The following is a 15,643-nucleotide window of genomic DNA, read 5'->3' as shown; positions in this document are numbered from 1 at the left end:
CCTGTAATAATGCACCAGTATTTTTTTTAAAATGCATTCATAAACAAGTAAGATAATAGAAGGAACAATTTTGTGGGTTGTTTACATATATTTACATATCTTCAGATATACTGTTACCCCTATAGCTCTGGCTAGCAAGTATTTTTAACAGGATCCATATTATGAACTGAGGGAAGGGTCAATATGAACAATTCAATACACCGTTCATGCACCACACATTTGGGCTCTGGGAACCAAGTCAGGTGTGACTCATTGGGGATCCATAATTGTGGGTCACAAGCTGCAAAATTTAGTTGATCCTGCTAGCTGGTTATCTTAAAACAAATATTATATAAAACACAGGCAATTTACAGACTAGGCTGGTTGTCAATTTTCCAGTTAAGCAAAACACAATCATCAGAATATCTTGCTCGTAGGGCATCTCTTAACTAACATTTACCTAGTTTTGTGTCACTGAACCTAAACTAAACTGGCATTATAATTAGTGTCATCATGTGTGTATGTCTTTGAGCAAGCTGCCAGACTAGTACCTAACAACTCCTGTAAACATTTATGATGCAATCCTTTGCAGGTCTGCTTAGAAGTGAATTCAACTGCAAATGCAAATGTGATTGCAGCTTCAGTATGGTTGGGGAAATGCCAGTATCATCAATCCAGATCTTAAAACATCAGACCCTCCAAGCACCTCTATTTTCCATGGACATCCCTGATTTAGAGAAGCCGTCCTGGTTTCTGATCTGATCCTGGAATGTTCCACTTTTCCTTAGGATGTCTTATTTTCATTGGGTAAATATTGGAGGGTATGGAGTTATCTGATCCCCGAGCCATCTGAAGGCAATCCTGTATAGGGAAGGTTTTTTTTAAAAAAAAATGTTTAATGTCTTATTATGTTTTTATATATGTTAAAAGTTGCCCAGAGTGCCTGGGGCAACTCAGTAAGATATATGGGGTATAAATAGTAAAATTATCATTGTGGAATGGGACGTCCCTATTTTCAACAGAGAAATGTTGGAGGGTACAAAACGTTTCCTGAATAAGGTAAGTCAAAGTTATGCACTCAGGCATACTAGTGTGCCACAAGAGAATTGCAAGCACCCTACTGGAAATAAGAAAGTAAAGATTCTTGAGAGCCTAACATACTCATCCTCAGAGATTACCTGTTCTGTCTCTGCAAATTAATAATAATAATAATAATAATAATAATAATCTAGCTCTGAAAGTGGAAAACTCTGAGACTTTGCATGCTCCAGGGTGTGCCTCCTTGCATTCACGAAGCACATGCAGTACAGTGATTCCTTAACTGGGGGATGAATTAATTATTTAATCTTTTCTTATCTACAATCTAGAAGGCAATTAACACTGCAGATCTATGCAGTTTTACCTGGGTGTAAGCCCCATTGCAATCACTGACCTTTCTTCTGAATCAACATGCACAGGCTTGCCTGGCACAATTTAGACCCAGCTTCTTATTTAAACAGAGCACGGACCGTGCTTTTGTGCTATTTAGTGATATTGCTTTAGATGTCATGGGGAATAACAGATGGGCAACATTTTGCTGCGTCAACAGCCTCAGCTATTATCGTTATGTTATTTAAGGGACATTGTGCTTGGCACACTTTGGCTCGTTAGAGCAAGGAAGTAACATACAGCAGAGTTACTCTGGTGCCTCATAAGTGTAATACAACAGAACTTTTGTAGAATAAATACAAAGCATTTCCTTTTATACTTAATAAAAAAGGTTTTGTTTAGTGTAAATGTTGGAATAGACTGGCTATTTAGTCCAAATTTGCCAACTTGTGAGAATTGCACCAGAAACACTTTCTTCACAAGGAGGCCCAATACCTGTTACATTCATGTACACAAATAAATGAGAATAAGCAGAGCAAAATGTTGCTATAAATTCCCCAGTCAAGCACCGTTGCTTTTTTCTTTCTTTCAACCTCTCCCTTTTTCTATGTGCCTGCTCACTCTTCAGCTGCTTTCTCTCTTTGCCACATTCTTATTTTATCTGTTAGGGTTGCCATACGTCCGGGATTTTGCAGACATATCTGGAATAGTGCAGTCAGCAGCAGTGTCCAGGTGGAAATCTGCAAATAATAATAATAATAATAATAATAATAATAATAATAATAATAATTGCAGTTTTTGCTGATTATCCATAAAAATAGCTCCAAAACAGCATTTATTTATTTTTTGCAATTTTGCCCAAAAAGATCACCAACTTTTGGGCAGAACCAAAGAAAAGTTCAACAACTTTGGTCAAAAAAGACAAACAAACCAAACAACTTTGCCCGCCCCAAAAAACACCCCCCAGTGTTTTTTTTGTGTGTGTGCGCGCACACACACACACACACATGCATGCACATGTATGTGTGTGTTAAATCCTGTGTATCTCCAAAGTATGCAGAAGTATCCAAAAGGGGGTAAAATGGGGGAGGAGTGTGTATGTACACACAGACAAGTGCAGTGGTTGCAACAGCCTCAGCCACAACCACAAAGAATGCCTCACTGCAGGGGCATCGACTCCAGAAGGAGCAATTAAATGCATATAAGGGCATAGGATTGTATCTTCTTATTTTGCATAAATTTATTTAAATAGGCTGCAGCTTCTACAGGGAACCCTCTGAAATAAGAATAAGAATAATGTCCCAGATAAATGCAGGCTCTCTTTCCCCCTTGATCACAATCTATAGGGTTGCTCTACAGCAGTGGCAGGGGAACTCAGCTCCAATCATTCCTGATCATTAGCCATGCTGGCTGGGTGACTGGGACTCATAGGCATTGTAGTCCAGTAACATCTGAATGGACAACAGGTTCTCCATTGCTCTACACACCTGCTTTCTGCTGGGCACACCAGCTCTCTCAAAGGACTAAGTAGGAGACACAGAGTTTTAGTATAGGACCCAGCAAACTTCAAAAGTTTCATGCTGATGCCCTTCTCTTAGAGGACATCTGGCTCCAAGCGAGGAAGTGTTCTTGGTGCTACGGTACTAAATAACTAGAGCAACAGCATCATGCCAAAAGTCTGGAAGGAATCTTTTCCCATTCCCATGGGGTCAATCTGTGTGTGTCCATAGTTAGGAAATGTTGCAATGCAATGCAATCCTGAAAAGATTTTATTCAGAATTGGATAGGATTGACTTCCAGATAGTGCGCATATCTTCGAAGTCTTGATCCCTAGACTTGATGGGGTTGCTTTGGAGGCAAAGAGGTCTTCTAGGTTTCTCCCACATCCTCCTCCCTTCCATAGAAATTATTTTATTTATTTATTTATTTATCTATCTATCTATCTATTTATACTTGATATTATATATTTGAAATATGAGTGAATTATTAAGATAAATAGGTTAAATTGAATGTATTGAATAGTATAGGCGAAATACACAGCATTTGAGGGTAAATATAGAAACCATGAAAGGGGATATGGGAAGTCAATTGATAAAGTAAAAATTTGTAACGCTTTTTTTCTTTGTGGAAAAAATAGTAAGAATTTTTAAAAATCAAACAAACAAATGCATAGTACATATACGTACAGCCAGTCTTATACCAGAGGAACAATGTCTTTTTATATGTGTGGCTCAAGCAGATCTTTTATCATTATTTATTTTACTGCTCTTTTCATTCTGTACAGAGGACAGAGTTTATTCTGAATTTGTTAAGTGTGATACCAGATGGTGATCAAGCGAACATCGCATATTTGTTGTTTCATTTGGGACAGCTGCAAGATTTGCAGCGGCTGCCCAAAAGCTGAGAATTTTATTGAGGTAAATATGGTGAACTGCAAGTATTTAATGGGATGATTTTAATATATTAGTTTCCTTTAACCATTTGTATGTTAACATTTTTGAGTACTGTTGTTGTTATTATTACTTTTGGTATATTTTAATGCAAATATATATATTGGTTCTATATATTTTTTCCCGTGGTTGATATGACCATGAAGATTGAAATAATAAACTATTCCATTATAAAAATCTGAACATGTGGTAGTGGGCAGTCAGAGGTGGATTTCAACCACTTGGGAGACCACTGTATATAGTTTTATCCCTTTTATCCCTTTTTTGTAAAGTTTGTGAGGGTTTTCTTACTATCACGTGGTGAATAATTTTTGTGAAGTGAGATAAACTTGATTACTGTAAGCATAGCTGCCAAGTTTTCCCTTTTCTCGTGAGGAAGCCTATTCAGCATAAGGGAATTTCCCTTAAAAAAAAGGGAGAACTTGGCAGCTATGCTGTAAGATGGTCACGTCAAGCTGCTGTTGAGGCTGAAACACCTGAGGTAAAAAAACAAACAAACTAGGCCAACTTTCCCCTCAGAGCTCCATCCTCGCCTTGAGAAGCTTCTGACAGGGTGTGTTTTTTTTACCTCAATAACGGAAAAACAAAACAAATCAGCGCGACACGCCTAGCCCCGCCCCCTTTCGACGCTCGGCTCGCCCATTCGCTCGCGGCCTCCTCCTTTCCTCCAACCGCCCCGCCCCTCTCTGGAGACCCGTCCAATCCGACGCCGTACCTTGAGCCACGCACCGGTGTCGTCACACAACAGGCTAGCGTCGCGCGACTCCTGGCCAGAGGCGCTGACGTCCCATCAGGCTAGCGCTTCCCTCTCTTACCCACCGAGCCGCCGGCTCTTTTCCTCTTCAGCCATTGGACCGCTATCCGGAACGGCCACGCCCACGGCTCACCTGCTCATACGTCACGTCGCGAGAGAGTTGTATTTCGACCTGCGCAGCGCTTTTGGCGGAGTAAGAGGAAGGAGCGGCGCAGGATCAGGCAGGCAAAGGAAACACCTGTGGAGGGCGAGGACATAAGCCGGGCGGTTCCCAGAATACAACGGGGTGTCGCCCCCCACTAGTCCACCTTCTGGTCCTCCTCCTGGGCGCAAGCCCCTTTTGGGTAAGTAGGATGCAGTTACTTGCGAAGCTTAAAATTCAATCCGTTTGGGCATCATGGTGGCTTTTCAATTGCAGGAGCTCTTTTTGAAACAGCAGGAACAAATTGGCAGGTTCTGTAGCTTTTCCTCAAAGCAATACGGGGGAAGCTGCCTCTTAGGCCATAAATTTAGAACATTATTTAGTTATTTATTACTTGTATAAAAGGTAAAGGGACCCCTGACCATTAGGTCCAGTTGTGACTGACTCGGGAGTTGTGGCGCTCATCTCGCTTTATTGGCCGAGGGAGCCGGCGTACAGCTTCCAGGTCATGTGGCCAGTATGACAAAGCTGCTTCTAGCACACGGAAACGCCGTTTACCTTCCCGCTGTAGCGGTACCTATTTATCTACTTGCACTTTGACATGCTTTTCGAACTGCTAGGTTGGCAGGAGCTGGGACCGAGCAACAGGAGCTCATCCTGTCGCGGGGATTCAAACCGCCGGCCTTCTGTTCAGCAAGCCCTAGGTTCTGTGGTTTAACCCACAGCGCCACATGTATACCCCACCTTTTTCTCCGAGAAGCTCAAGGTGGCATGTATGCCCCCCCATCTTCTCCTCGCAACAGCCCTGTGGGGTTAGGTTAGGCTGAGAGTGTGTGGCTGGCCCAATGCCACTCTGGGCAGCTTCCAACAAAAGATTAAAAATACATTAAAACATCAGTCATTAAAAACTTCCCTAAACAGAGCTGCCTTCAGATGTCTCATGGGTGATTTCAGATCCTAGTCTGACGCTAACCACTGCAGCACATGGGCATCACAATATAAATTCACTTCCCAGGCTTCCTCAAACGTGGCTCTCCAGAACTTTTTCCCATCATGCCTGACCACTGGTCCTGCTAGCTAGGGATCACGGGAGTTGTAGGCCAAAAACATGGAGGGCTGAGTTTGAGGAAGCCTGCTTCAGTCATAGCTGTCTTTTCCCCCAAAGAATTATGGGAGCTATAGTTTATTAAGAGTGTTGAAAGTTGGTAGGATGCCTCCCAGAGTGAAGGCCAAAATAAGGAATTAGTATAGCTTTTCTAGCCTCTTTCCATGTCCGCAGGTGGTTTCCTGCTTCCAATGTATCTAAAAACTATGTAAAAGTTTATCTTACCAATAAGCTCTTCAAATTCTTTTATGTTTGTCTTACCCATTAACTAATGCTTGTTTTGCCACATTATGTGTTCCTTCTTATTAGACTTTTAAAGAAAAGCTTTTTTACTTCCTTGACTCTGCTCATTGGCCATACTGGCATTCTGTTAGATTATTGTATATTATTAGTTCACTAAACATATGGGTGGGAACTCATTTGCATAGGGTCCTTGTTAACTCAGTGTTTTCAGGAATACGAGCTTTTTATTTGCAGCATTGTAGCCTATTTTTAGAAAACCCTACCTGTCAAGGTTACCATTCTTGTTTCTTCACTGTGGCTTGATGTATCCCCTTCCATTAATTTCTGGCAATTTTATGCAGGTACAACAATGGATCTTGTCCTGGCATATGCAGATGACTCTGTTTTTACGCCATATGTTTATCCAGCCGCATGGCCAGAAGATAACCCTTTTCGACAGTTTATTAGCCTTGTTGTCATAACAAATGTGGGTGCTCTTGTCCTTTATTTGCTGATTGGCAGTCTCAGCTACTACTTCATATTTGATCACTCGCTAAAGAAACATCCTCAGTTTTTGGAGGTGAGTCACTGTGTCACAGCTCTTCTCTTTTCTAAGTTCTTCAGTGCTCTATGGCTAGGCTTCAGAGAGTCTTGTATGTACCTTTCTGGAATTTCTGTACACAGACAGGCCTCTGCTGTATGCGGTGGTGGTTTTGTTTGCTTGTTTGTAACACTAATATTTTGAAATGCAAACAGTTTAGATTTCAGTGTGATTTGCTATTTCAGTGAAAGCATTTTCTTCTCTTAGCATTTCTAGGCCTAATAATGCTGCTTAAGGTTGTTACACTCCAACTATTTTGTGCAAATGTTCATTGGGTCATGGGATGTAGTGAGGTCGCCTTTTCAATTCACAGAGGTAAAGAGCTCTAAGGCAGTGTTTCTCAACCTTTTTTGGGCCACGGCACACTTGTTCCGTGAAAAAAAAACACGAGGCACACCACCATTAAAAAAGTTAAAAAATTTAACTCTGTGCCGCCCTATATTATAATTATGACTGTAAGAAACACTTGCCAAATATTGCTTTCCAGCGGGTCAGTGTAGTTTATTGGCGGCCGCCAGGCTCGTTTGCACTGAGCTTTGGGAAAGAGGAGGAGAAATATTGCTTTCCGGTGGGACAGTGTTGAGCATTGGCGGCCGCCAGGCACGTGACAACGCAAATCGCCCTTCTCGTCGCCGCACGTCGCGGCACACCAGCCAGCGTCTCGCGGCACACTAGTGTGCCGTGGAACAGCGGTTGAGAAACGCTGCTCTAAGGGTGGCTTTCCCCCCTATTCTTTCTGAACCTGCTTGCTTATGATTGCCGTGGTGACTCTAGTGCTTGTGTTAACTAATCTGGATTACTGGAGTATGAACACATGGAGTACTCATATTCCAAGTAAGATTATTGGTATATCTAGAACATAATTTAGGGCTTCCCAGATGTTGTCAGACTTCATCGTGGCCAGCAGCAATTGGAATTGTTGTCCAGCAACGTCCTGATCTAGCCTAACAACTTTCTACCTGACTGGCAGCAGCTCTCTAAAGTCTCTTGCAGGTGACTTTCAAAGGCTTTGATGTGTGGTATCCTCCTGAATTCAGAGATACTGCGGTTTGAACCTTGGGATTTAGCTCTTCTAGTAAAGGAAAGCTCTTTGGGTGAGGTTAAATAAGCAGGGCCTCACAGCTATTGTGCCATAAGCATAGACCCCCAGGGTAGTAACTCTAAAGCAGAATGCAGGCAACAGTAACAGGTGGGGTCCTAGGAATCTCACAGCTAACTTAGCCACAAACATTGTTACCTGATGGAGAATAGGTTTTGCCTTTCCTTACCAGTTCTAGTAAACCTCATATGTCTTGAGATAAGTCCCTTTAACAAGGTCTTTCACAAAGAAACATGACCTGTTTATCTTTCTGCTTTGTGGAAGAATAGATACCGTACTTAAGTTTTTTAAAACATGCACGCTTCTCAAAGCAGCATACTGTACTGGCAACAACTAAGCTAGGAAATCTCAGTTTCAAATGTCATTTTGTCATGTGACATTAGGCAAACCCTTCTCTGCTTCAACTTCTCACCTGCAGTATGCAGATAACAACACGGCTCTGCCTTAAAAGGACTACTGAGATAATATATGTGCTAAACTTTCTAAAATGCTGTAAATGTACTGGATATTATTTTATACAAAGTGTCTTCTCTTGTGTTCAGAATCAAGTGCAGCGTGAAATCAAATACACTCTCAAATCAATGCCATGGATCAGTGTCCCCACTGTTGCCATCTTCTTTGCTGAAGTCAGAGGCTACAGCAAACTCTATGATAACATTGAAGACTCTCCTTATGGTAAGGAAACTGCTTGGCATGTCCTCTGTATTGGTTCAAAGTCTCTGTCCTTTCCTTATCTCAAGAGTCCACTTTATGTAACTTATTTCTCATTTCTTCTAACCACCATTTGTTGTACATAGGATGTCCTCTTATTTATTTATTCTCATGGAACCTTACTACATATGACATGCATATTAAAGCCCAAGCACTAGAATGAAAGGGAGTCAGATCATTCGTCCATCTAGCTCAGTATTGTCTGCACAGACTGGCAGCATCTCCCAGCACTACCTAGAGATGCTGGGGCCTTCTGCATGCACTACCACTGAGCTCTGATATTTCCCCATTGTCCTTGTTTTGGGGAGGGAAGGGGTTGAATGTGCAAAAGCAGCAGAAGATAGAGTGCAAAACCCTACCTACTGTTTCTCTCCTTCAAATTCCTTCCACGACTTGAACAAATGCTGGCAAAGACAGTAGAATCATAGGAATGTAGAATTGGAAGGGACCCCCAGGGCCATCTAGTCCAACCCCTGCAACACAGAAATTGCAGCTGAAGAATATCTGAGAGATGGACATCCAGTCCCTGAGCTAGCTTTTCAGCTGCACACCCTCCTCGGTTTTCAGTCTCAGTCAGGCTATACTGCAGCATCCCTCATTTCAGCCCTGCCTTCACACTGACCACTAGAGCACAGAGAGCAAAAAACACCCTGCTATTTACTTCGAAGCTCCAGCTGGGCAAGTAGCCCCATTGTCTGTCATGAGATGTTTACGCCACTGCTGAATCTTGCTCACCTGCCATGCAGGTAATAAGGGTATAATTATTAGGAGATCTTCTCCAGCCAGTGCTGTGAAGTGGGCTGCCGCTGCTTCCTTCCCCAACAGGATTCTTCAAAAGTTGCAGGATATGCAACTTTTGTGGGCTTCCCTTACACTTAAACATGCATGGAAAAAATGCACCTAACCCTACCTTATGAAGAATAATGAGGGCCATTATCATGGAGGAATTTATGGGATTTGTAGATACAGAAGGGATCCACCAAGGGTCAGCTAGTCCAGGGGTCTCCAAACTACGGCCCCCGGGCCGGATGCGGCCCAATTGGCCTCCCAATCCGGCCCGCGCCGCCCGCTGCCGCCGCCCGATCTTGCGGCGCGCGGCACGGCGACGATCTTCAAAATCGGCAAAAAATCGCCGAAAATCCTTTGTGCGCATGCATATGGGCCTCTCCCGACCCAGAAGAGGTCATTTCCGATGCACTTCCGGGGGAGGCCCATACGCATGCGCACAAGCGATTTTCGGCGATTTTTTCCGACCGTGTGCGTGTGCGCATGCGCACGGGCGCGCACTCCCCGCCCTCCGGCCTGCTGCGCGCGCACTCCCCCGCCCTCCGGCCTGCTGCGCGCGCACTCCCCTGCCCTCCGGCCTGCCGCGCGGTAAGTCTGGGGACCCCTGAGCTAGTCCAACGCACCCACCACAATGTAGGAATCACAACTGAAGCATCCCTGACAGATAGCCATCCAACCTCTGCTTAAAAATCTCCAAGGATGGAGCGTTTGCCATATTCTGAGGGAGTCCACTTTGAAACAGCACTTATCAGAACCCCCCCCCCCAAATGTTTAGTCAGAATCTCCTTTCTTATAAATTGGATCAGTTAGTTTGCGTCCTCCACTCTGGAACAGAAGAAAACAAGCTTGCTCCACGCAAGGGAAGTATTGCTCAGGTTTGTTTCTCAGCTCTGACTCAGCCCATCTTCTGGGCACCTGGACAAATCACTCCGCAACCTCCTTGGGATGGGCAGTTTTTCCACTGCAGCTTTACAACAGCATTTCAGCCCACATATTACTCACTGCCATATAAAAGGCAGAGACACACACACACACACACAAAGAGAGCACAAATTGTAGGGAGAAAAGTTGCTTACAGAGTAATGAGGCTTCCAGTGAAATCCTGTATCAAGCACTTCTCATCTGGAGAAAGTGAAAGAGAAGGAAGCTCCCAGAGTGCCCTTAGCAACAGCCTTAACAAGAGGACAGGGCTGGTCATGAACCAGCCATGTGTGAGTGAGGCAAAATATTATGTGTGTCTGAGAATTATCTATTACTCTCACCCTTTAGCCATGGAGATAGCAATCAGCATCCAAAGTTGCTGTAGCAAGGGCGCAACAATTCAGTTGACCACAGATGATTGACAAGTGATGTCAGATGACATCATCTGATTGACAATGGGAAACAGTTTAGCAAAGAAGTGGCCAAGTTGGACCCCCTGGAAGGCAAAGAATGGTCTTCAGGCCAGACGTTCTGAGCTCCTATTGTAGGTCAGCAACATCTGAAGCAGTGCCTTCGGCTTAGTCAATATGTGTTTCTAAAACACCTTTGTCCTTATTTGAGCACCTTGCCCTGGTAAACAGACTTTGTTCGGCGGGAGTTGCTCTTCATGTTTTATCTCTTTAGCCTTCAGATCCTTTCCAATGTATTAATTATCTCTGTTTGCTTGAGATTCAGCGTTGCCAAAGGCTCAAGTAAGGAAACTTCTTTCAAAATGGATTTCATAAAAACTACTTTTTGTTTTCATAACCCAATATTGCACAAATCCAGAAATATTCTAAACATTCTTAAAGGTCTATTTTTTAAAACACTCACACCTTTCTTTTTTTGTCTAGGTTGGTTTGGTGTTATCCTCAGCATGCTCTCTTTCCTCTTCTTTACTGATATGTGTATCTACTGGATTCATCGATTTCTCCATCATAAGCTTGTGTATAAGGTATGGCAAAGTGTTAAATAGTAAGACATGCTTAGAGAACAGTGCACCCAATCTGGATCATGCATTCCATGTGCAGATGAAGGTGGAGTGAATGGACTCTCCATGTATCAAGGCAGTATATCCCTTGTTACCAGATGCTGGAGACAAAAAGCAGGGAAGGACACTCAGTTTCATGCCTTGCTTCTGGTGCAAATAGAATGCTAGAGTAGATGTAACTCAGTCTGATCCATGAAGGCTTTTCTAGAGTTGATACAAGGATCAGCCAGTTTGGAGATAAGAAAACCCTGCATCCATTGTGCTCTTCTCTAGCATGGTTTCCCCTGCAGCAAATCAGTTATGTGGTCATAAGCCAGGTTAGCATTGTGCTGTTTCTTAAGCTTTTCTGGGTTGTGCTGTTTGAGTCTTAATTTCTCGGTTCAGTGTCTACATAACTTGCTTAACTGTGGACCACTAATAATAGGATTCAAGGCAGATGTGTCTGAAGCTGTGTGATAAATATATACTTTGAAGTAGGAAACTTACGAATATGCATCTGGCCCTAGAGGCTACTTGCTTAACGTGCAGGAAAAGCCAGAGACCTAAAAGACTAGCACCAGCAGGCCACTGTTGATAGGATCAAGTGCAAAGGATGATATGGCCCCGAGGAAGAGAAAACCAAGGAGTTAATTTTCTCCAACTGCTAAGGGGGTACAGTTACTGTGGTGCTAGATCTCAAGGCATTGAGCTGGGAAAGTTATCCAAAAGGGTGGCAAAAATGATGAGAGAATGGAACATTTACTTTAAAAGAAAAGTTTTTTTAAAAAGTGTCATCAAAACATAGGACAGACATAGTACAGATGTATAAATCATGAAGAGCATAGAGAAAGAAAATTACGTAGCATTTCAAACACTCAGTAAGATGTGGATTTCACTCTTTTCACCAAATAACTTGATAGTAGTTGTCTCTCTTTTCTAAACTAAACTAAAAAGCCTCAGATGCGTTAATTCTTCCTTATGGAAAGCATGGTCCAATTTGTCAGTTGCATTTCCCTTTTCTGTATCTCTCTTTCCACCCCTCAACTCTCCACACTTTGCTTTTTAAAGACTGTGCACTAGATTTTAAATGTAGCCGGTCCACGGATTCATGTAGCAGAATTGTGATCTTTGTCATCTTATTTTGCAATAAAATAAAAGCCTAGCTTGATTCTCACTTACCTGTAGTAGCCACACACACAAATAATCCACCACCTCTCTGCCAGAGCATCTCAAAATGGTCTTTCCTTGTCACGGGTGACGCTTTCTGTTGCTGTATTAAAGTGAAAGTGTTGTGGGCTGTTTCTATTTCTATTCTAAGGTTCTAATTCCTCTCTTTTCTTCCACAGCGTTTGCACAAGCCCCATCACCTGTGGAAGGTCCCAACTCCATTTGCAAGCCATGCTTTTCACCCCATGGATGGCTTCCTTCAAAGCATCCCGTATCACATCTATCCATTCCTTTTCCCCCTGCACAAGGTGACCTATTTGGGCCTCTATGTCTTCGTCAATATCTGGACAATCTCCATCCATGATGGGGACTATCATGTTCCTGGCGTACTGAAGGAAATTATCAATGGTGCCGCCCACCACACTGATCACCATTTGTTCTTTGATTACAACTATGGCCAGTATTTCACACTCTGGGATAGAATTGGGGGCTCATACAAAAACCCTTCTGCTTTTGAAGGGAAAGGGCCCCATGATTATTTGAAAAAGCTAAAAGAAAGCAAATCGAGCAGTTTTAAAAATGGCTGTGGGCATGAGGGAGTGCTAGAGGAAGGCAGTTTTAAAAATAAATAGGCCCCTCCCTCTCCAAGGATAGGAAAGCCCTATATGCATTATTTTTAAATAACTGTATATAAACTTCCCTCTCCTGTAACACTACCGGGAGACAGGCACTGTAGACATCACTCGGAGATCTTGGTGATGGAATTATAGAGTTGAGAACTAAGTTGTTCTGTAATGAAGACTCTGCTTAGTAAGGCAGAAATACATAAGTTGCGAGTTGCAAAGCAACAACTTTGTTGGATACAGTAATGGAGAAAATGCCTGTAGCTGATGATGCTATTGATAAGTTAATTTGGGAACACTGCCTTTTCTTGCACAATACATAGGAGCTGAAACCTGACATGAACTCTGTTGCTATTGGAATGAGTTTAGAAGTCATTTGCTTCTTTGTGCAACCCTTAACACTCTTGAATCCATAGTTTGCAGTTCATTTGTAATTCCAGCAAGATGCTATAAGTCAATGTGTGGAGTTGACAAACTAGATAGCTGCCTTTGTGACTGCGTTTACTAGCATGAAAATGGGCTTGCAGGATGAATATCAAACATGCAACATTCATGTCACTTTCTGTTTTCCAAGTGCCCCAGTTTTTCAGATAAGGTAAAACAGATGGTTTTTCACGAAGCATCACATGTCCAGATTGCTTTATAGGTTGTTTTCAAAAGATGCTCCCTAACATTTTAGAAAATATGTGTTGAAATGCCCTTTTTTCTTAATTGAACAGCAAGGTTAATGCCTGGCTTCTGTTGTGGAGTAGACACGTGTTTGGTATTTCAATGTCCCTCTGTTGAAAGTATCACAATGCAAATGCAGAAAATAAGGCAAAGGAACTATTGCTATGTTTTCAGAATGCCTTTGTTATACTTTCAGGAATCCTTTGGATGATTATCTTATAGGGAATCGCACTGAAGCATACGGTAACATTGCCTTTCCATAGAGTGCATTGTATATTAGCAGAGCAATGTGATCTAGCTAAAGACAAAAATGATCAGATTCTTAAGGTTGTAGAGCACACTCTGCAATTCTCGAGGGGCCATATGAGAGTGAAGGAGACAGGTTTGGTCAAGTGAAAAAAGCTGTCTTAGGAAGTTTTTTTAAGAGCTGAATCCCATTGTGGAGTTGGCTTCCGTTTTGAGCCTTGTCAGTGGGTCCAGTCCACCATTGAGTTTATTTTAGTGGTGCTTGCATTAGTCAACTTCTTAGTAGATTAAACCCAGCACATTTTCTAAGCTGTCTCATTGGCTCTTCTTTTTTGCAATTTGCTGTTACTTTCTTTCCTCTCAGCATGTGTCACTTTGAAGTCTAAATGCCAAAAACATTCATTTCAACAGTGCTATGCTTTACTGCTTTGATATAGACAAATGCATAGAATTTCAGAGACATTGCAAAACGGAGTTCTCTGTTTGATAATTATATCATATGAAGGATTGTGTTTTCTGGTTAAACCAGGCAGCAGCCTGTGGAAACTGTCTTTTCGTTTTTTTAAAAAAAACTGTTTTCAAGAGATAAAAGCATGACTGCTATTAAAGATATGAAGCTTTACAAATTAATGGAAGTTGTGAGCTTTCTAGAACTTCATAAGGCTTATGTCACGAGTAAGTTTGCTTGTATGTGCCATTTTCCTTGTATCCATAACTTGGTAAAGAAGCAAAAAATATCCACTGAAGATTTGAGACCAAAACTTTATGGCCTTCAGAATAAGGGAAGGCAGGAAGTGCCCACACACACACACACACACACCAAGTGAGACCATGCCATTATAGAGGTGAGTCATTGATGACTGTAGTAAACAACTTTGGGTCCTTTTTTGAGCAGCCCTTCCCTTCCAATAATTAGGTGAATTGCATCCATTCTTGCTCCTTTTCCCTTTGTGTGACACGCATCTCCTCACGCTGGGGAGCAACTTAGTGCTACTTAGTAATACTGTATATATGTGGTGATAACTGTATTTTGCAAGGATACAGCTTGCATTTTTTTTAAAAAAGGCCCCCATTCTTGTGCATGGCACTGTGTGGGCAGAAATCATAAGGGTCCTGTTGGAGAACGTCCACTGATTAGGCAACAAAGCATCTTCATAGTGAATGCCTCACTGTCCTTTCACATAACCCCCAGCACTCATGAAACAAATCCCCTAGTAATTCCTTTGCTCTCTATCATCCACATCCTTGCTTGGGTAGAAACAGGGAGACGCTGAAGAAAGCTGAGTTCAGGTTGTTGTTGTTGTTGTTTAATGTGGAAAGCTATCTCTACTGTTGAGAGAATCATGAATAATTCCACCCTACTGAAGGATCTGAGCACCTTGTGATTTTCCTTCTCTTAAAATACATATATGCATCTCTTCAGCTGAAGATGCAAATTAAGACAGGCTGTGTAAGATTCAGTCTAGGGGTTCTTGAAAGCTGTCACTGAAGAAGGAGCTGCTGAAGCCATCTGACATTATTTGAAGATCTGTCGTCGTTAATTGTTGCAGTAGAGAGAAGTCAGCTGGTTCTGACTGGAGTGTTTGGGAAAATCTTGTTTATATTTTATGTGGCTGTAGGAACCTCTGATGTGTGTGCACAGCTACCTTACCTGTTGGTATGTGTTTTAATGGTCATGCGAGCTCTTGTCTTGGCTGTGCCCATCACTGGAATGCAGCTGCTGGAGGGTTAGGCAAGAGCGACTGCAGGCCAAAAATAGGTTCCTCACCTTTGGTTTGAACTGGCATGTTT

At 42.4% G+C, this 15,643-nt stretch overlaps 1 protein-coding gene across 1 annotated transcript; it reads left to right on the top strand.

Annotated features, from left to right (window-relative positions):
• Positions 1 to 4,602: 4,602 nt before the first annotated feature.
• Positions 4,603 to 14,482, top strand: SC5D (sterol-C5-desaturase). The gene is made up of 5 exons (XM_035139754.2): positions 4,603 to 4,895; positions 6,383 to 6,600; positions 8,263 to 8,395; positions 11,032 to 11,132; positions 12,494 to 14,482. The coding sequence occupies exons 2-5, from the start codon at positions 6,391 to 6,393 to the stop codon at positions 12,944 to 12,946; spliced, it is 897 nt and encodes a 298-aa protein (XP_034995645.1). The 5' UTR covers positions 4,603 to 4,895; positions 6,383 to 6,390; the 3' UTR covers positions 12,947 to 14,482.
• Positions 14,483 to 15,643: the final 1,161 nt, after the last annotated feature.

The sequence above is a fragment of the Zootoca vivipara genome, chromosome 15, assembly GCF_963506605.1.
Source record: "Zootoca vivipara chromosome 15, rZooViv1.1, whole genome shotgun sequence".
Classification (NCBI taxonomy): Eukaryota; Metazoa; Chordata; class Lepidosauria; order Squamata; family Lacertidae; genus Zootoca; species Zootoca vivipara.
Note: the sequence above shows the minus strand (reverse complement) of the source record. Positions and strands in the feature narration are given on the sequence as shown.

What these genes read in the sequence shown, in the direction of transcription:
- SC5D (XM_035139754.2), top strand. Translation starts at nt 6,391, where the DNA reads ATGGATCTTGTCCTGGCATATGCAGATGACTCTGTTTTTACGCCATAT. An exon ending in AACATCCTCAGTTTTTGGAG is followed by an intron (nt 6,601 to 8,262) that starts GTGAGTCACTGT and finishes TCTTGTGTTCAG; the next exon opens with AATCAAGTGCAGCGTGAAAT. An exon ending in ATCATAAGCTTGTGTATAAG is followed by an intron (nt 11,133 to 12,493) that starts GTATGGCAAAGT and finishes TTTCTTCCACAG; the next exon opens with CGTTTGCACAAGCCCCATCA.